This window comes from Andrena cerasifolii, chromosome 9 (assembly GCF_050908995.1).
Source record: "Andrena cerasifolii isolate SP2316 chromosome 9, iyAndCera1_principal, whole genome shotgun sequence".
NCBI classification, from domain to species: domain Eukaryota; kingdom Metazoa; phylum Arthropoda; class Insecta; order Hymenoptera; family Andrenidae; genus Andrena; species Andrena cerasifolii.
The window spans coordinates 1,363,388-1,385,520 of record NC_135126.1 but is presented as its reverse complement, the minus strand read 5'-3'; the positions used below and the strand labels follow the sequence as shown (position 1 = coordinate 1,385,520).

At 38.7% G+C, this 22,133-nt stretch overlaps 1 protein-coding gene and 3 pseudogenes across 2 annotated transcripts in view; 1 reads left to right on the top strand and 3 right to left on the bottom strand.

Moving 5' to 3' along the window:
- Window positions 1-11,126, top strand: part of LOC143372793 (uncharacterized) — a 72,817-nt gene extending 61,691 nt beyond the window's left edge. Inside the window, exons 5-13 of one of the 2 annotated variants that reach the window (XM_076819341.1) lie at window positions 155-241; window positions 340-754; window positions 2,401-5,286; window positions 5,449-5,552; window positions 5,645-5,744; window positions 8,883-8,964; window positions 9,500-9,689; window positions 10,113-10,208; window positions 10,294-11,126. In XM_076819341.1, the coding sequence (XP_076675456.1) occupies window positions 155-241; window positions 340-754; window positions 2,401-5,286; window positions 5,449-5,552; window positions 5,645-5,744; window positions 8,883-8,964; window positions 9,500-9,689; window positions 10,113-10,208; window positions 10,294-10,446 (4,113 nt within the window). In that variant the 3' untranslated portion in view covers window positions 10,447-11,126. Of the gene's footprint in view, window positions 1-133; window positions 242-339; window positions 755-2,400; window positions 5,287-5,448; window positions 5,553-5,644; window positions 5,745-8,882; window positions 8,965-9,499; window positions 9,690-10,112; window positions 10,209-10,293 lie in introns of both variants that reach the window. The other variant, XM_076819339.1, reaches the window with a different exon arrangement.
- Window positions 11,127-11,889: 763 nt separating this feature from the next.
- LOC143372802 (protein lethal(2)essential for life pseudogene) lies at window positions 11,890-12,780 on the bottom strand (annotated as a pseudogene).
- Window positions 12,781-17,597: 4,817 nt separating this feature from the next.
- Window positions 17,598-18,776, bottom strand: LOC143372877 (protein lethal(2)essential for life pseudogene; annotated as a pseudogene).
- An 892-nt stretch (window positions 18,777-19,668) lies between these two features.
- LOC143372876 (protein lethal(2)essential for life pseudogene) lies at window positions 19,669-20,938 on the bottom strand (annotated as a pseudogene).
- Window positions 20,939-22,133: the final 1,195 nt, after the last annotated feature.

Sequence of the window (22,133 nt, the reverse complement as noted above, 5' to 3'; positions counted from 1 at the left end):
GGCTCGTACACGTGCAAACCCATCAACGTGCACTTGCCATTTTTTCTCCCAAATCAGTCAACAAAAGGGGTGGAACAGTTTGAACAGCGCTGGTACGGGACACCAGCTTCCAACACATTTGTATCCACTGTAGGTTAACAATTCCTTTTTAAAGGACGAGCTGACCGATGGACACCAGAAGGCAGAGTTCCTGAGGGCCAAGCAGGACATGGTGAATCGTATAATACAAATGGAGGATAAGGTACGAAAACTGTTTCCCGATGAGAAACGAAAGTCCGTGATTTTCGCGGTCTATTTACGGGCGGGCGGTTTATAAGAGCACTCGATATCTGGTGGCAGAGTCGCGAGGCGGAGAGGAACACGAAACGCATGCAGCCGGACGAAACGACGCTGATCAACGATTTCCGTACGGTGCTGTCCAAATTGAACTCCCTCGAGAAGCTGGATTTAGTCCGAAACGCGCTGAAAGCTCTGGAAACCGAGAACGAGAAGCCGAGGGGAGCCAACAAGCAAGAAAAATCGGACTTCGATGAGAAATTCAAGAGGCACACCACCGTCGGCTACGACTCGGTCGCGGTGATGCCGAATTTCGACGTCAGCGCCGAGCTACAGAAACGGCACGATGCTCTGGTCGGCGGGACGTCGAGCAACAGAGAGTCGGAGTTGCACAAGAAAATCGAGGACCTTCAGGAGGAGAACAAAAGGCTGTTCGCCAGCGTCGAAGAGCTGGACCATCAACACGAGGAAGCCATAGGTGAGCATAGAATTCCGTGTCCTTCGTTATAGGAACGACCTTTTCACGCGTTTCATACATTTTTCTATGTATTTCTCGAACCAGCACTGATTTTGCCAAACAGTGGCGCATTCAGGATTTAATCTTGGGAGGAGCCGAGACTCGAACGGAGAAAAGTATTTTTTCAGAAAAATTTATTTAATGCAATTTCGTTTAATGCAAATTCAAGAAAATTCATTAGGTGATTATAAAAATCTATTTAAAGAATAAAATCCAGTTTTCTTTTTACAAAGCCTCTACTTTGGGGGTGTCAGGGTCCCTTGCCCCCCCCCTCCCCGCGGGGTGCGCCAATGCTGCCAAGTGAATATATCTGAAATACAGTGGGTGGCCAAATTATTATACTCAAACAAAAAGGTTTGAGATTTTGTAAGTTTAAGCGATGGAATGGTAGCTCTGCAAAAAATGGCCGCGAAAATATTTAAAAAACGAATTTTAATGGTTGAATTTTGTAGTTTTTGAATTAAGACTCAATTTTTTTTTATCCATTATAATACTGTTTTATCAAGATGAAGCGTCATCGATGTTTAATGGGATAAATTTTATAAGAGTTATTAGGATTCCTAAATTTATGTATCTTAAGGATTTTCTTATTGAATTGAATCAGAAATTGAATGGGAATATGGCTAATTTAATTATGACTCTTATGATAATTATGATATTGGGACTGATTGACGGGTAGATGATAATTCCTAGAAATATAATTGTTCTTCTAATGAAGGAAATAATGAAATAGATGATTCTGGAGTGGTAATTTTTTTATATAATTGTTATTCCAATAAATGATATGGTTGTGATTTCTAAGGATATTCATATAAGGATTTTATTGGTTAGAAGAAAGTTTATAGTTATTATAAGAATAATAATGTTAATTTGGAGAATGGTTTTATTAGTTAAATTGATTAAATTATGTTTATATATTTTAATGTAAAGGCATATAAAGTTTTGAATTTTAGAGTATTAAGAATATTAATAAATATAATTTCATTAATAATTATAGTTTAATATAAATATTTTTTAACAATATTGTTTTGGGCTTTATTAATTATATAGAAAAAAGTTGAATTTTTATAGTTAGGGTATGAGCCTAAAAGCTTAGTTAGCTTATCTGCATTACTAATAGGCTCAATAATAGTAATAGTAAAAATGTTACATTAGTATTTCATCAAAATATTCCTTTTATCAGGCATATTACTTTATCTTGATGGTAAATGGTAAATCCAACGAAGAGCTCTTATACAGCAAACATTTCTCTTTGATTTCGTTTTTTTTGTTTGGTTTTGTTGTACGATTTTTATTGACCGAGTTATTCGCGATCAAAGCAAAAAACCTACTTTTCACTTTGAACACCTGTAACTTGCGAACTCATGATCGTAGACAAATTTTCATGAGTGTTTTGGAAAGCTAAGAAAGTTTCCTTTCAGATACTTTAATTGGCAATTTAAGATTTTTGTTTAATCATATTGATTCCATTTTAAAATGATCCCAAACATTGACGAAAATATTTTGAGTATAATAATTTGGCCACCTTCTGTGTATCTTAAGTCATATGACTGTCCAAGCATTTCCACTCCCAGTAGTTAATCATTTCAACCACTTTTCACTCGCAGAGAAAGTGCTGTCGCTGAAGGAGGAGATCGAGAAGAAGCACCAGTGCCTTCAGAACGCGTACGAGCAGCTTTACGTAGACTACAACCAGGCCCAGGATAAGGTGGTGCAGCTGGAGGACAGGCTCCTGAAGTCGACTAAATACATTCAGATCGAGACTGTCTCTAATTCCGTGCAAACTGCGCCCTCAGAGAACGAAGACAGGCTCGTTCAGACGGAGATTTCTAAGACTGACGAGGGTAAGGAGGCATCCAAAGTCGATCAACTGGCGGAGAGGGTCAGAAACATTTTGAAGAATACGCCCGTGGAAGCAGGATCAGAGGAGACGATTTTCGAGGCTGTCGCGAAACAGTACGTCGACGTGAAATGGAAGAAGGACGTGCTGGAGAAGAAGCTGACGGAGCTGACGCGGGACTTGAAGGAGGCCGCGGAGATGAAGGAGAATTTGCAGGTGGAGTGCGACGACACGCAGACGCACATCGACTCGCTGTTACTGGAGATCCAGGACTTAAAACTGAATTTACCGTCCATACCGGAGGCCAGCGAGGAGCGCGTCGCCTCGCTGGAATCGGAAACAGAGTCTTTGCACGAGGAGGTGAAGCGTCTGCAGGCTGAGAACGCCGTATTACGGAAAGACAACGCGAAATTGGGAGGAACTGGCCCGAGTGACATACGGCTGGAGAATCAGGCTTATTTAGGAAACGCATCGAGATGCAGGAAACCAACGAGGTTGGAGGACATTCCTGAGGACATCGAGGAGATGGACAGCGCGGTGGAGAACCTGAATCGCAGATTGCACGCCTCTCTGGACGAGAACGACGAGTTACGAAGGAAGGTGGATTTACTGGAGAACACGGGGAAGGAGGCGCAGGAACAGCTCAGGATGTCCCTGGAGAAGTGCAAGGGGCTGGATGAGAACATCGAGTTCATCGAGGAGTTGAAGCTCGACCTCGAGAATGTGAAACGGGAATTAAAGGTGTCTGCGTCGAACGCGAAACAGTTAGAAGGGACTTTAGCGCTTCTGCGGGACACGAAAGGTGAGATACAGAAGGAGAACGAAGAACTGTCGCAGAGGAATGAGGATCTGGAGGCTGAGGTCTCGAGGTGGCGTGAAATCAGTTTGGAGAAGGAGAATAACAGCGTGCTGGAGCAACTGCAGGAGCAGCTTAATAAAGCTACCCGCGAGAGAGACGATTTGGAGTACGATATATTGAACATGCGAAAAGAATTGGATGAGGCGCTCAGTAAAATAGACTTGAAGAGTGACCACATAGCGAAGTTGAATCAAGAGAACGAAAGCTTAATGAAGGAGAAGAGCTCGTTGTTGGAGCAATTAACAGCTGTTCAAGACGAGTCCAATGATAAGATTGACTTGGTGAACACGGAGAAGTCTTTGCTCGAGCAAGAAGAGGCGGAATTGAAAGAGGTTGTAGCGGCCGGCGAGAAGGAATTAAATGAGATTAAGGAGCGGCTAAGAGAAACGGAGGAAAGGTGTAAGAAGCTGGAGAAGGAGCTTTCGCTTGCAAGCGTGAAAGCTGAGGAACTTCGATTAGAGAATGAAAATCTACACAAGGAGATAAAGAAGCACGATGCATTAAGGAACGAATTAGAACTCTCGAAATCGACCATCGAAAAGCTGAGTTTCATGCAAGACGATTACAGTCAACTGGTAAACGAAGCAGAGTCCTTACGCTTGAAGGAAAAAGAATTGATCACTTTACAAGAGCACGTCTCGATGCTTACAGGCGAAAATAGGAATTGGAGAAGTCAATGCGAAGCGATTCAACTTAAGTTGGAACAATTAGGGCGTGAAATGGCGTCTCTGCAAGCGGAGAGAAATGAATTATTAAGTCGTGTGAATGAAAATATCTGTGATAATGAAAAGCAACAGATTGTAGCACTTTTGGAAGAGAAGACGCGGGAAAACGATGGCTTGAAAAGTGATAACAATAAATTAATGGAGGAAATCATTGAGTCGCGAAAGAAGCTGCAGATAACTGCTGAGAAGAACAAAGAATCGGCTGATATGGCGAAGCAGACGATAGAAGGTTTGTCTCATCTTATTAGGCAGAAAGACGAGGAAATTGATACTCTGAAAGCAACGCTCCATTCGGCCAAGGATAATCCAGAAATGTCAGACGCCTTCGCCACTGTGAAGAACGAACGAGACGAACTGGTCAAGCTCGTCACGATTAAGCACAACGAGAGCTTGCAGTACCACGCAGAAATTCAAAGGCTGACGCAGCTGTTGACCGAGAAAACGTCGCAGATTCAAAGCTTGCTGGCGGAGAAGGATGCAAGTTCGTCTGAATTGGTGGAAAAAGAGTCGGAGATTCTGTGGATGAAGAACGAGTTGCAGGTGGTTCAGCGACGTTTGAGGAACGTCGAAGAATCGAGCGCCAATGAAACGTGTGGAATCGTAGAGCATGCCACGCAAACGGCAGAGCTGGCCCTTCTTAACGAGAAGTGCAACGCATTGGAGGCAGCTCTGATCCAGGAGCAATCGAATAACAGGATGCTGTACCACCAGCTCAGCGAAAGCCAAGGCAAAGAGGCGAACGCCGCGAAAGAATTGGAAAGACTGCGGACGCATCTGGTTGTAATTGAGTCTAGCTACACGGACGAAGCTCTGATCGCCGAGGAGGCGCGAAATGAGTTAGAGGCAAGATTACAGCAAGCAGAGGAGAAAATGAAAAGCAGTTCAACCGCGTACACGTCCGTCAGCATTAGAGCCAATCAACAGGTGGAAACGTTGCAGCAGCAAATGGCGCTAATCGTTCAGCAAAGGGACGACATACAAAATAAGTTGTCCTCTGCTGAAGATAAAATCTTTTCTCAAAATGCGTCTCTGACTAATCTACAAATCGTCTTGGAACAATTTCAGCGAGGTAACTATGCAAGTATTCGCGTATTAATTTCTTGGCGACCTACGCATGAAACAATCAGAAAGTTTTCCTAATATTTGTGCAGTCGTTGGAATAATACATCTTAAGGAATCGCCTATGAGAATCAAGAAGAAAGTAACAGGTATTTTTTCATTTTTATGTTAGATAAAGAAAATGATATCAGAGCAGCGACGGAAAGGCTTCAAGCTAAGTTGAAGGATTCTTTTAAGAAACAAGAAGAGCTAGCCAATGATGTTACCAACCTCAAGGTACATTTATATATTTATTCATAAATGTTTAAACATTAAGTTACGAAGAAATATTTGTCGAAGTTTGAATACAAAACTATACCTGTTAACAGGAGCAATTAGCTGAAGCTAAAGAATGCTTACAAGCGGCGTCCAGATTGAGTGAGCAGCTTGATAGAAAAACAGAACGAATTGAACAACTGAGCCAAGAAGGTACCCCATTTTATATTCATAGAACTTTGTTTTTTGCTTGCATCTTGTTCCTTTTATCTTTCGCATGATCAGCATCTTTTCCCGGTTAATAGACTTTGCGAATCATTATTTAATATTTATCAAGGAGAACTTTATACAGTTTTAATACGTTGATCAAATAAAATAAATCGATGCTCGGAAATTTTCAAGCAATCCTATGGATTCTACGGTATCTCCATTTTCAATGCATTAAATAAGATCATTTGCAAGAATTACATTTCTAAACGTAAGTAAATAATACGTGTATGTGCTTCCTTGGTGTGGTTTTAAATATCCGGGGTTTATGTGTTATTTTTTAATACAATTTATACTATAAACGATGTTAAGAGTAATGATAAAACAAACATATTTTTAATAATTTCACTTTTTAGCTAGAGTGACGCTTGATATTACTTCATTACTCAACTTCGCAACATAAATTGAGTAATGCTAGACACTGAATGCTATCATATTGAGAATAATTCATTGTTTCATCACATTATGATAATCTAACTTTGATTAAACACCTACCTATTGCACTTGAATTTCAAAGCGTATCCATTTGTGTTTATTAAATTATATCTGGACATTGCACACCAAGTTGATTGCCATTTCGCTCGATGTCGAGGACTTTTATGAAATTGAAATATGGTGTAGTCCATGTGAAATTGGGCGCAGGGGGTATTTTTTAAACAGGTTGGAAATTAGCACTATAATGACTTAAACTCCCCATAATATTTCATCATATTTGAATTTCATCAGAGTCCCTGACATTGATCGACAAAGGTGATCGATTTGGCCTGGAATGGCCCACCTATAAATGAATTATTCTCATATGAACGATACCTCATATGAGTATCTTTTTAATGCACTGGAATTTTAATTAAACTTATGGCGTAAAATGTATCATATTTAGACTAAATGAAAACTACTTCGTGATCCCTTTTGGACATTAACTAATGTATCAACTCGAATGTATAATCACACATTCATCGCATCACTACTGGTATGGTGCTATGGAAAATGCAAATTTATTAATTGCAACAAGTATTAACATGCTCCGTGTCGTGTGGATTACCAAGGACTTACAATGTTTAGCAGAAGTGATATTTTAGAGATTAAGAATTTAATGCAATTGCTACTCTTCTATAACTAACTACTTGCAAATTACTTAAAATTCCATGGTATATCACGGAGCGTGTTGATATCGATATTTCCTAAAAACAGATCGAGCTGCTTGAAATTCCTTTTATGTACAAAGTACGAGAGCACACCCAACAAAATTACGCAAGAAAAGTCTGGTGCTATGAGAAGGCTTGTAAATCGATATGCAAGATATTGCACACCCTAATTATAATTTATGCACTGGTGAGATGGTTGAAACCCACACTATAATTATCGGTTTGAGTGTGACCTGTGACTAATCATCCGCAATAGCAAACACATAAACAAAATCCGGTGACGTAGTCAAATATCAGCTGGAAAGACTGAGATTTTCACAGTAGCCCAGGTTTCTTGCTGGTATTCGGCTACGAACTGGACCGTCGCCTTAGCACACTAAATCACATCTTCGTTGGCTCATGCATTGCCACTGGTGCTGGTTCTATCTACTCCCATTTTTTTTTTCAATATAAACCCCTGATTTTTTATATAAAAAATCTACTACTAAAGAATAAGGAATAAATGAAAAGTTTGTGTACTTTCGTATACCTATGTAAGATTACTATTTTCCATCACACCGTCTAATAACTTTTTGTTTGTACTATAATGGATATTATTACTAAATCTCTTGTACATTTCTGTATTTGCTGATTAGTTTAGTTACGGAATATATACGACTGAATTATTTGTTGCACACACAATGTACAAGAGTAATGTATTAGGTAACATTGTGGCCTTAGCTCTTGATCCTTGAGGGAAAACATGCTAGCTACCATGAGTTTGCAATATTACTGTACCGTACGGCTAAGTTGTGTAAATTATGTGTATGATCACATCTGTAGATAATTGTATAATTATTTTGATTTGTGAATAACAAATTTGTGAACAACCTATGAGCGAGCTATGTATTTATATTATTTTCGCTGTAGGTACTATAATAATGTGGATGTAGTTTTGGCTATTAAGCTTGATAAACAAATGTTTCATAGGCAGACCAAAACATTAAATTGGACATGTGTTAGGGATATATGTATGTAACACACGCAATAGGCAATAGTAATATATAAAAGGAAATATATAAAACCATATATATACGTAAAGTTTGGTAGCGCCAGAGTCGGTAATCTCATGCGGTAACTGTGAGCGTGTGAATTGTAAAAGCTCATATTACCTCGTGGGGTTTCCCACCCGTTACCGTTATCCTACACGGATGAAAGCATGTAGTTAAAAAACTTTCATTTTGCTATTTATAATTTATATTTCGATTTTATTTTATTTCTAATTAATTTTACAATTTATTCTATTACGATCTACTTATCCAATTTCGATTGAATTTCTTCTCCTTTATATATCTGATTTTATATTCAACGTAGGCAGCAATACTCTTTGTTCATCATATATTAATTTGCTACAAGTTATCTTCATTTGTAGAATGAAGTTTATAATTTCACTTTTAACGAACTTGTAAGCTGTTATATTTTAATGCAACGTCTCGTATTATTGTAACATACTAATTATATTATTATATTATAACATACTAAAGTACTCATTACAATATTAATATAGCTTCTTTACTTCTAGTGGCATGTGTGAAAATTAGTTTGCTAGTACAGCATGATAAATGAAGAATGCAGCATGAGCAATTAAGACATGGGTGTGAGTATTACATCAGGTACTGGTGTGACATTCGGACAGCCAGTACTTGTGTTATACTTACGCTCATGTCTTTCCGACCTTCGAATCTGCCGACTTTACAACGCTGGAATGCACATGTACAGAAACAAACCATTACAAAATACTAAACTCTTCCTCAAATATAGTTAATGGCTCTATTTAAATTAAGTTTTCAGGCATATTATTCAATCGATATTGCTATATAAATAACTCGTTCTCTTAGAGTATCTACTATTCTTTGCCTGTCACACTATCGCTCTCATGTTTTATCATATTAACTTATAGTGGACCGATTGACAAATCTCGTGAATACTGCTGACCACAGGATAGACGAGGCGAAGCAAAGCGGAGAGGGAAAAGTCGATAAGTGAGTAGATTAATTATTAAGTCGGGAATCCACCGGGAAGCTAAGCTATGCTATGCTATGCTATGCTATGCTATGCTATGCTATGCTATATCATGCTACGTTTTATAAAAATTAACTTCAATACATTCTTATGGAACCGTTTCCACCAAGAGCTACGTTAAAACATAGCATCGCATAGCGTAGCTTAGCTTAGCTTCCCGGTGGATTCCCGGCTTTAATCCAGGGCTGTACAGGATGCTGTTTTCAGCGCCTAGCGGCGAGCAACCAGCCGAGCGTCGAGCTGTCCCGTTGCTAAGAGTAGAATCAGTGAGGAGAACCGCAGTAGGGTAGGTGCGAATCCAAACGACTTGAAAGCAGCCACTCGCGTTCTTTACGAAAACAGTTCTCCTAACTGATTCTACCTTTAGCAACGGGACAGCTCGAAAACAACACCTTGTGCAGCCCTGTATTAATCGAATGTACTCGGTGTATGATAGTACCCCTGTTACAACTTTAAATCTGAGCGATTATAAAAGAAGTGCTAATTTTGTTCCAGAACTCTCATTAAAAATCTGTTCTTGGGTTACCTGTCTTCGTCAGCACCAGATAAGTCCTCGGTTCTTAGAGTGTTCTCTACAATTTTGGATTTTGATGAAGTAGAGAAGGCGAAAGCTGGACTGAACAACACGCCCGGGCAAAATAGTTGGTTGCCGCGTTTAAGTAGCGGATCTTCTGCTCCTAATAAGGTAAACTAATCTTCCACTTCTAACTAATTGTTTAGAACAATTTCGCAAGATATGAAATTGGTGGAGTTGCGCATGGCGCAAAAATTCAAAATCGAAACTATTCTGGCGCTACTGATTACTTGGATTAAGTTATACTAAAATCTTCGTAATATCGAAGAGATATGATAGCCAAAATTGTATCCTTATAATTCACTTTGTGGAAATGTGAATGAAATATTCAGGATAATGTAAAAATACCAAGATCAATCGCTATAAATAACGATGTACTTGAAACATTGTTAATCTTCATAATTCGGATATAATTATTAATATTACCAAGATATCGAAAGCTGTTGGCATAACACGAGAATTCTGCATCTTGCTACAAATCTCGAATTTGTACATATCCGACACATGCGAAATATAAATAATTGTATTCCTCAGGACCAGGAGGCGTCCTTGTCGGCTGCATTTGTGAGATTCTTAGAAAGTGAATCAAAACCTAAGCCACAGTTACCTGCACTGCCTATACAAACATCTGTAAGAACATCCATTTCCAGTATTTACGTACCTTATTCGCAATTCCATGGTTTAATATGTGTGTGTGTGTGTTTTTTTTTTGTAGTCTTTGTCAAGACCTGGCCACAGTAGACAACATTCTACGTCGTCGACGCAATCCACTTTGTTGCTTTCCAATGTAAATCTTCCAACATTCCCGGACTTCGTTCCAGCCAGAAATACAGGTTCTATTTTAAAGGAAGTGCTGAAGGACAGCTGATATTAAGACTTCGGATGTAGCTTGAGTTTTGTAAATTTTCAAATTTTAGTGAAAAGCAACTCTTGAAGAATACATTCATTTACTTTGATTCCGTTTAACATAAGGAACATGGGTCGATAATAGGATCATATGAATTTCTTTGTGTTTTAAACTTTGCAAAAATTCAACTTGATAAAGCCTTGATAAGTAATCTTAATTCGTTTTCTAGTAGTTACACCAAAACCTTCAATGTCTACACAAAAACGTAATTTTTTCTTGCTGACAATAATTAACGTAAATTAGAACGAATATGTTGTGATATAATAGTCTGGGTATAAACTTTTAAAAAAGCTATTTATTCGAAGCATTAAGTAGAAAGAATTTATTTGAAATTATACAACGAATGAAATAGTAAATAACATATTTTCAGTATTAAATCACCTTACATATATTTTATGCAACGCAATAAGGTACATTGATCTATCTGCTTATAAAATTAAAATGCCACAGATTTCATGTAATCTAGCTTAAAAATTTGTACGCGTTAAACGCAGGTTGTATTTATATCTTTGTAGCCTTAAAAGTTATAATACTCTGTAAGTTAAAAACCTTAAACTATTTTTAGTTTTGCATAAAATGTATATAAAAATTAACACAAAGTGGTGGGCTAGCAATAAATACATGTAAACATTTAAACACTATAGTGATCTTGTTATATTTCTCATTTATTTACTGAATATAGGAATTTAATGAAACTAAAAATTTAATTGCGTGTAAATGCAGATTTTATTTTGCAATTTGCATGCAAATTAGAGAAAGGAATGTCCAAGAATAAATTCTATGCTACACATAATACGAAATACATTCACTAACAAGGGACATCACCCAACTGTTACACGCCGATTTAGATGAGGTTTACGTAGAATATAGTTCTCAAAAACATATTTGACACGTATTTTCTTTTAATTACATTCGTAATACGTCAATTTGATCGAATAATATACTAGAAACTAATAATTGTTGACTGAATCTGAATACGTGACTGATTTGTTATAAAAAAATACATAATTTTCATCTAAAAAAATTTCTCTATTGTGCATAATTTCCAAGATATTGGGGCGAACGTGTTTTTCACCCCAACTTTGAGGACTGATTTCGCCCCCAAAATATAGACGTTTGCCAATAAAAAAAGTACGTGTAAAATATTTCTTCGACAATTATAATCTACCTTAACTTCATCAAATTCGGTGTGTAACAGTTGGATGACGTCCATTATAAGTACCTACTGAAAATAATTTTCAAAAATAGACACGAATGCGTTAACGCTTCTCAACTACGTGATCTAAAATTATCTTCACATTTCTGCAAAGGAAGAGCTTTACATTTTCATCGGATCTAAAGCCGCCCGAAGTACTCTCATCCAACTGAAAGGGACGAGTCAGGAGGAAAGAATAAACGCTTGAATTTCTATTTACTAAACATTTTATTAGAAAAAAATCCTTAAATACTAGCTTACAAAAGTCGAATTACGTATCGAGAAGAAGCTTTCAAAAGCTTTTGTGACAAATATGAAATAGTACAGAACAGGATGCAAAATGTTGCTGTTCTAATTCAGAACATTTCAGGACTTTACTTCTTTTCCTCCTCTGTCTTCTGCTCCTCCTGAGCCTCCTTCAGCGCCGGTTTACCGGTCTGCTCGATCACGATCGATCTCTCGCTTTGGGTCTGTGATTGCTCCTTCCTTGGTGCGGTGATGGTGAGCACACCGTCGGACGACAGGCTGGATGAAACCTGATCGATGTTGCATTGCTCAGGAATCAAATACTTCCTGGTGAACTGTCTGGAGATCCAGCCGTGCTCGTCCTGTTTCTCCTCGTGTTTCCCCTCGACAACGACGTATTTGTCCACCACCCTTACGTTGATTTCGTCCGGCTTGAATTGCTGGACGTCCAAGTTCACTTGGAATTTGTCCTTGTCCGCCTTGACAGTGGATACGCCGCCTCCCTCGGATTTGCGCAGCAGTTCGCCCCAAGGTCTGTAGTACATCAAAGGGTTTCTCACCCTTCTATCCCGGCCAGGCAGAATGTATTGCTCGAGGATGCCGGGGTTCAGCAATTGTTCGGGGCGAAGGCCTAGGCCGAAGTTCTGATCGAGAAGGCGGTGGGGACGGTCCAAATCTTCCCACCAGTCGGAGAACAGTAACGGAACCAGAGACATTTTCGTTGGGTTGGTTATTACTTTATGCGTTTAAAGAAATCACTCTTGTCGCGAGGCTTTTAAATAGCTAGCCCTCACAGTTCGTTATCGTGATGCTTACGATTCGGTAGCTTGTCGTATACTGTTGCTACGCACCGACGCTCGCTTATTTATACTGGCCCAAGCTGGCGGTGGGTTGCACGCCCAGAATGTTCTGCTTCTATGTGCATAGTATGTACGTTTTCGAGAATGTTCCTTGTATTAATGAAACGCGAGAGATAAATTTGATCGCATGAATCGTTAGTTCGCTGTTCGCCTAAGAATAAACGCAACGATCGAGAATTCGATGGCAAATCCGTTGAATGGACGGAATTGTTTACTACGCAACCGCAGAACAGCCGGTGTATTAAGTATCGTTGATGAAAGTCGTTGTTTTCACCGTAGTTACATGTGTACATACGTGCATTTCATTTTCACCTATTTTTTATTATGAAAAAGGTACTCTTCATATTTTATGTCAGTACGCTACTTCGTTGTTGGAGATCCGTTTGGTTCTTGTCAAAGAGCACGCTCTCTAGCACTTCACCCTGTCTTTCTTCAATAACCATTAGAAAGCGTGAGGCTGACTTCGACCTTCGTTGCCCAAACCCAAGGCGAGTCGATGGGGGGCTCGAAGTGTCTTTTCGGTTTTTCCGCAAGGGCTACCTGCTTGTAGGACCCTTGAGGGCAGTTGGATTCATAGCTTCAGACAGTACACAGCGTCTTAGCAGTTACAAAGCTAAAATTATATTCTCCGTAAACTCCATGTACTGGAAGAGTTTTTACTTTTAAATAAATTATCGTTTTAAGTTTTTTGGAACGAGTGTTTAATCTCCTGGTACACAACATCGTATTTACATGGAAAATCTGTGTAGGCGTATCGTGACAGTGTTGCGATATTTACGCTGAAATTCGTGCATTTCCAATTCGGTGAAATCGTGTTAAATATGTAAATCTACCATACATACATTACGCTACTAAACACAGATAGTAATTTATATCCAGTTTAAAGTTAACATTCGTTCACTCAACGTACAGTCAGATTGTTTTATTTAAACAATTATACATATTTAAAGTAATGAAGTACCTAAAATATTTTAAAATATAGTTTCGAAATGTTAATTTCTCGGTACTGTATGTAAATTACAGCATGGAACATGTAAACGAATATTCTGCGTTTATGCATCTATAATGCCACACGTTCGCTTAGTAATTTATTAACGCAAACTTAATTCGTTCAATTAAAAAAAATGTTTTAACCATTATCATTTTGTCACTGATATAATTCGTGACTAATTTTTTATCTACCAGATACAGTCCAGAATGTTCTAGAAATTATTTGCTGTTTGCTCAGAAATAAAATAATTCAGTGTGCGTCATTTTACTGGATTATTCTCAAATAAGTAAATTAGTCATAGTTGTCTTTCAGATAGTTAGTCATCGTTAAAGATCAGGAATGTTTAGGAATGTTCTATAAATTCCTAGATTGTTCTATTCTACTTTTTTCTGAGTCACCGATACTATATCGCAGTACTTATTCGGTAAAAGAATCTTCTCGTAATAATCTCTTAAGGGGGTATACCCGTTTGAACCCTCGGAAAATGTATACATTTTGTGGATTTTTTTACAAGTCAACGGTTTGATGCAGATTTCCCGTTTTTTAACTATGTTTACATAGTATTATGAACTACTTATAAAAAAAGTTTCAGTTAAAAAACTATTGTTTTTCGGAAGTTACGGATACATGTCCGAAAGTCTCTCGATTTTAGACGGCTAAACGGTGGCCCTAAAAACTCGCGCTATGTTCAACCAATTTACTTCAAATTTTGCATGCAGAATCATAATAAGATTCCACATCGTCCAACGAAGGCGATTTTGAAAATTTTGAAAAATAAAGAAATGGTGAGAGATCAAAGGTAAAGTTAAATTTTTCTAAGAGAAAAATCCACCTTTTTCCTTTATAAATAATAAACGGGGAATCGAAATAAAAAAAGCGTTTTTTTCGAAATAAAAAAAGGGTTCAAACGGGTATACCCCCTTAATATACCGTTAACTGGGGTGACTTTCCCTACCGGGGTGACTTTGCCCACTTTTTTTATTCTGACTGAAAAAATTACCATATGATTGAATTCGCTATTGTTTTTTTCGTTTGACCTTGGAGAAATTATTGCTATCGATTACAAAACACCATATGTTCTAATTACTTCACAGTAAAATAAAATAAAGTTTTCCCGAAAAGTGGGCATCCCAGTTTACGGTACAGTAACAAGGGAAGATCCCGAACCCGAAAATTCAAAAAATTCTTAAGCTTTCTGAATATGTAGGGGATTTCTTCCTGCTTACAACGCAATTTTTGTTTGCTGCCCAAATTCACTCAAAGGGGGTGAAATTAACCCCTGAAAATTCGGCTTTTTGCCGATTCTCTGTTATAACTCGCGAACTGTTAGAGATAGAAGAAAAGTTTCAAGACAAAAGTCACTTCTTTTAATTAGATCTATCATTTGGTGTAAAAATTATTTTACAGTTCGCAAGTTACAACGCATAATCGGAAAATAACCGGATTTTCAGTGGTCAATCACACCCCCTTAGAGTGAATTTGGGCAGTAAACAAAACTTGCATTGTAATTAGCAGGAAATTCCCTACATATTCACAAAGTTTCAGAGTTTTTTGAATTTTCGGCTTCGGGATCTTCTCTTGTAACATCAAATTCTGCGCATACTCGTTGCAAAAAGGCGTTGCCAGGCATCAGAGATAAAGATAAATGCTCTTAAAACGTTTCCAATAACTCGTTACGACGCTCTAGACGTGTAATTTAAAAAGCTGACAGGTAATTGTAGTGTGTATAGAAAAAATAGTAGAAACATTACGAATAACCGAAATGACTACAAATTATTTAAATATATCCGCGAATGTTCGCGAATTTTCTAGATTTCTTATAATAATCGATAGTTTAATACTCTTTGAATTATACATGGAAAAATCAATATAGCTTTCAATTTACGTAAATATATCGCTCGAATTTTCGGACGATTCACATGGCCTCGATATAAATAGCTTCCCCAGCGTCTGCTTATAACTGTACGTGACCTTAGTACTTCAACGGACGACGCGACGATTCTCTTGTCTTATCGTGTTACTATGCGTATTTTATTACTCCTTCCAGAGAGTCTAAAACAATGCGTAAATGTAATCGAGATAATTCTGTTTCTATCAAGTTTCACGATGTTGGTTTAATTAATGTGAATAGTACAACGCGATTCTAAACTATCTTTACGTAATTATGACGTTTCGTTTACAAACGTCGCGTTCCATTCACTCGCTTCTTTATCTATTACAGCACAACTAGTATCTTCTAATAAACTGATATCTATAGTAACACAAAAGATAATTTACTATTATGATACAGACGATCATATTAGTAAATGAAATGTGTAAAAAAGGTATTTATTTTAGTATTACAGAGTGAGTTTTATGTGGTAAACAATATCTTTTATAATTAACAGAAATTCTTACTCCTAGTAAGCTACATAATTATTAGGAACTAGGAACTTGATATTTCATTTCAAGTTTAAATCTTTTCGTCATTCAAGTTTCTCTAGTAAATTGATTAACCCTTAACTGGTATACTGTCTTTTCAAACGTAACTGTTATCTTGGGGTCGTGGCAGACCCCAAATAAAAAAGGACACAGAAATTTGTAAAGTCGACATTAGATGAACCTCTATGAATACCTATTTTGTTCGTAGGTAATGTATAAAATAATAGATACGTAGAAAATTAAACTATTATGATCAAATTAATTAGAAATTCAGTTTACAAACTTAGACAACCAAATATTTTGCAGCGAACCTTGCGTGCTTGGGGTCATGACTGACCCCAGGATACCAGTTAAGGGTTAAATCTACAGTTGGTTTTCGTTGACATTCACTTTCCATTGTTCAACCCCATCCTGTCCAGACGAAAATAGCATTTGAACAGTATTGATTTTCTTCCTATTACGCCAACCTATTCCAAGTATAATCATGTTTCTTATGGAAGGGTAGTGAATGGAAATTTACCTTGACCCATATATAATATATAATATATAATGTATAATATATAATATATAATATATAATATATAATATATAATATATAATATATAATATATAATATATAATGTATAATATATAATATATAATGTACAATATATAATATATAATATATAATATATAATATATAATGTACAATGTATAATGTATAATGTATAATGTATAATGTATAATGTATAATGTATAATATATAATATATAATATATAATAATAATAATTCGTTATTATTACATCACAAAATCTACATTGCGTTAATTAAGTGACGAATAGGCATCCTGCTGGATTCAGCATTCCTGATGTTTTGCAAACTAACCCAAATACATGTATAATATTTATGGCATGGTTCGTCTTACCAATCTCGCGAGTAAAAATTCTGTAGGTATACCATGTTTCCAACAGCAAGTCGTTCTATTTTTGCACTATATAAAATTGATCATTCTCGGTGCTTCTAAGCTGCCGGCTTGCACGCGTTGGCAGTAAGCCCACATACTGTACTCAGGTTTACCTTGCAGGTCGGTGCACTCTTGCAACATTTAGATATTTCTAATCACAATTCCAAGTATCTGTAGCACGAAATGACTAACGTTTCGCGGTGACTATTCGCGTCGTAACGTTTCGCGGTGGTTTGCCGTTTGTTTGATAAAAATAGATTTTTCTTATAGGTAACTTAGACAGTTCACTTAGAAACATCATTAACTAAATTTCTATTCTATGAAAAGAGAAAAATATGAGAAACTTATGAGCAATGTAGGAACTAAAGTGATAATAAAACTATGCATATTAATAACCTCGAACGTGTATGAAAAGAATTTGGAAGAGGATAAAGTTGAATAATAAATCCACTTCATTTAAATGAAAAGAGGAACGATTTATTTTTTACAGAAACACCGTAATAGAAAACTTATTTTATGAACATTTGTACTTGTACACAACGCATAGGATTTTTCGTGCAACATTTGCAATACCGTAAACTATATTTACAGTGCTAACAATAATGAATGTACTTAATATCGAAGAGGATAACGAATACAGATTTTATCCTTTCAAATTGCCTTTTCTACCGCGTTGATGCTGCTGTTGTTGCCCTCGCTGTTGTGGTGGCTGGTCCTTCTGCGATTCCGATGTGTCGTTGGAAATATCATCACCGTTAGTCAAGGCAGGTTTCCCTGTGTACTGTATCTTCACTATTCTTTCATTGGAGTCTGGCTTCAAAGGCTCCTTTCTGGGCGCAGTGATGGTTAAGATACCGTCGGAGGACAAATGTGTCTCCACTTGCTCGATATCACATTGCAACGGTACGATGTACTTCCTGACAAACTGCCTCGACACCCAACCGTGCTCGTCGTCTTTCTCTCCGTGCTTCGCTTCGACAACAACATTCTGGTCCACCACTTTGACAGTAACCTCTTCCGGCGAGAACTGCGATATATCCAAGGCCACTTGAAACTTATTCTTCTCAGCCTGCATAACGGATGCACCGCGCCCTCTTCTAGCAACGCTCTTGAGAAACGGATGGTAGCGTCTCCTGGCGCGTCTGCCATGGGGCCGATAGGGCATGATAGTGTCTGTGGTCAGTGGATCCACGTCCAGAAGGTCGTCTGCATCGATCGCCATGCCGAAATGTTGGTCCCAGAGGCGGTGAGGTCGGTCCAGATCTTCCCACCAGTCAGAGAACAACATTGGTATCAACGACATCGTGACGATCCGCTTCTCGAGGTCACTTCGCAGCAACGCTGTCGCTAGTCTCGTCTATAATTAATCTGCTTCACCACCGGATTACCGTATGTTTATTTTCGGGCTTACTGTTGCGCAACGTACGTTATGAATCGTTGATTTTTACTCGCAGCTGATTCACCCCAGCCGCCCTGCTATATCGCTCACACGTGAATCAACCGGCGGCAGCCACGCAGTTCTCCTTTATACCTACGTATTCGTTGCGCATTACCGACAGCGGTGGGGGCAACAGCGCCGCGCATTCGAGGAGAGCCTGGAAAACACCAGAATTGCCCTTGAAAGCGGCCGTCTTTTTCGTATCAGAGAGAGATCAGTATTGTTGTAACGGACCTGCGCAATAGGATGTAACCATGGCGGTTGCGCCTTCAATTTCGTAGCGCCACTCAACTCTGAAAGCCGTTAGGAAATGATAGGGACAGGTTTGTCGGTATATGTTAGATTCAGACCGTCTAGACAGGCGTCTAGACTTCGAATGTAGTAGCTGTTCAATCGTGTTTCAGGGGAACTTGTTTCTGCATTCTGTCGTCTTCAATTCTATTATGCGTTTACTATAAATCTCCTCATTTCTCAGTCATTGGGTGTAGGGGTCACCGTGTGGGATTACTTATGTAGCACAGAATTCTTTTCTTCGAATTCAAAATAGAATTGTTCCAATGTACGAAATGGAGGATATCTTTTACGAAAGAAGGTTTATTAGCTAATAACTTTGAAACCAAATGTTTGTAAATATGTCTAGTTCCGTTTAGACAGTTTTATTTAAAGGACGAAATTCTTCAACAAATAGGATAATTACCATGCGTACGGACTGTTGAAATAACGTCTGATTTTTTAAACAATCTGCTTTAAACTACTCGAAATTCTTCCTTAGTTATGCGAGGTACAGTCAATTCAATATTTCATAATGAATAATTTATTGCTCGAAAACTACTCATCCAATAGAATACAGATGAAGAAAGATTTGAAAAATCTTCTGGAGCTAAACAGGATTGAAAATGTTTCGTACTTCACATCGAAGTCGTTACTATGATGCAACGCTATGAAACCGGTTACTTCAAGGTCAAAAATTGAAAATAAACTGTTTCAATTTAAAACAACTTCACTTCTGCCCCACCCTGTCTTCACCTCCACCTGCATGCAGACTACCTACAATTGAGGTAGATATTTTCATACAAATACACAGATCGCACATTTGATATCGATGGATTTATTAATTGCAGCTCACATACACGTCATTTAATGGAGATTCATCCCAATTACATCAGCTGTATTTGAAATATTAGTAAACGAACAAATACAACTGTACTCTGTAATCGATAGAGGGGCTCAAGTCTTGTTCCTAACCGCAAGGTTAGGTCTTCGTGTTCCTAACCGCAAAGTTAGGTCTTCATGTTCCTAACCATAACCTGAACACACTTAGGAATGTATTTTGAACAAATATTTGCAGAACCAAGGAGCACCGATACTCGGTCTCAACGTGGAACTAAACGATAAGTGACACCATAGGTATCGTCACAGACTCAAAGTGCACCATAAATGCGCATTCGAATGTAAAAGGAATGCGTGTCCTTAAATGTATGTATACACGCTGAAACTTGAAAAGCGTTCCTCTCGTATCACGTCTAAATACACGCAACGGTGCTACAGGGATACACATAATGCAACGTGAAACTTGATTAGGAACGCTCGTCTCTCACAACCAGCTTAACTTGACTCCTCTGGTGTCTCCTCCTCGGATTTCTTTTCGCCGCTCTTAACGCTCTTGCTATCGCGGACCGCCGGTTTGCCAGTTTGCTCGATGTTGATCACCCTCTCGCCCTCGGGCGCCGACTTCTGCTTGCGCGGTACCAGGATCGTGAGGACACCGTCCGAAGAAAGCTTCGACGTGACTTGATCGATGTCGCATTGCTCCGGTATCATGTACTTCCTGCCGAACTGTCTGGAGATCCAGCCGTGCTCGTCCTGCTTCTCGTCGTGCTTCCCCTCGACCAGGACGAACCGGTCGACGACTTTAACATTGATCTCTTCCGGTGCGAATTGCTGCACATCGAGGTCCACACGGAACTTGTCCTTGTCGGTGTTCACGGTCGACGCACCGCTTTCGCCTTTGTGCAGCAGCTTGTTCCATGGTCTGTGGTACGCCATAGGACACCGCACCCCCGATTCACGAGGCATCAGATCGTACAGATGCAACATTTTCGAGGCGAGGACCTCCGGGTGGATGCCGGCACCGAAATTCTGATCCAGAAGGCGATGGGGATGCTCCAAGTCCTCCCACCAGTTCGAGAAAATCAAAGGCAGCAGAGACATGTTTCCAGGTCTGGTGTCGGTTATTAAAGTGTCCGCCCTGGTTGCTCCTCCTTGTGTAATTTTTTGGACAATTGCTCGACGAGTTTGCGCGAAATGCGGCCGCTCCTGCCAGACTGATGTGCTTCCCAACATGCCCGCAGTATATAAAGCTAGGCGCCCCAGTCGGGAATCTGAAAGCCTAGAAAGTTCGCAAGCACGCGCAAAGCGAAATTTCGCGAAGCACCGAGAAATCGAAAAGTGGTTTGAATTAATCAATTTACGAGTAGCTCCAAATTACTTTGGTTCTTAGTTGCAATACATTCGGTTACATAAAGAGGGGTTATAGATCGTGATAGTGACATTATTATCAGCATAGTAACTATTTTAGAAAAACTTTAACCCTCATCCGTCCCTCGTGTCAATTGGACACAGTTTTCCCGCAATAAGTTATACCGTTCTGTTATTTGTGATTCTCGTATCAAGCAGCATGTCCTGCACATCGTTTTATTTTATGCGAAAGTTGTGAAAAATCTAAGATGTAAATGTTAACTCATCCATTTGAATGAAAATATGTCGAAAAACTACTGTGTACCTTGTCATTTCATCGATCTTTTCACACTGGGTCAATTTGACACAGGCCGGTATTCATAGTCGCTACTTATTCTTAAGCAAATGCTTAAGCATTCGGCATCTTTTACTAGCTACTAGCACGTACGGTGCTTATTAGCGGTCAAACGCACCAGACCACCCTGCACGAGTGTCTACTAGAGGCAACTATACCCGCAAAAACTTCCTTCTTGCCGATTCCAGGACGAAAACTGTAATTTACGGTTTGTTTACTACATCGCGTATACATATACGCTGGTGCTACGTGGCTCGAATGTACCACTAGCGCCGGTGACGGAGAAGCTTTGAAGCCTCATTCTCTCAGTTTTCGAGTGATAAATTCATTATTATTTCAACGTACGGTGCTTATTAAGGTTCAAACGCACCAGACCACCCTGCACAGAGGCAACTGTGCCCGCAAAAACTTCCTTCTGGCCGATTCCAGGCCAGAAGGAAGCCATACACGCTTAACTTAGCTTGCGTGAGCGTGCGCAAACACCTCAACGCCCAGTGAGGCGGCCCTTAATAAAATATGCGAAGAGGTGATCATTGATCTAGCTGAATATATCATGGATGGATGTAAATGACGTTTTCACTTGCAATTTATAGTAGCTGAGCTGCATGTGATGTAATCGAATATGACAATGAATGCGACTGCGCTTAATAGTTAGGGGCAAGACCTGCTCCAAGAGACACAAATGCATTATGGTTCAATAACCATAGCTGCACTTAAACATTTCGTTACATACAGAAGTTA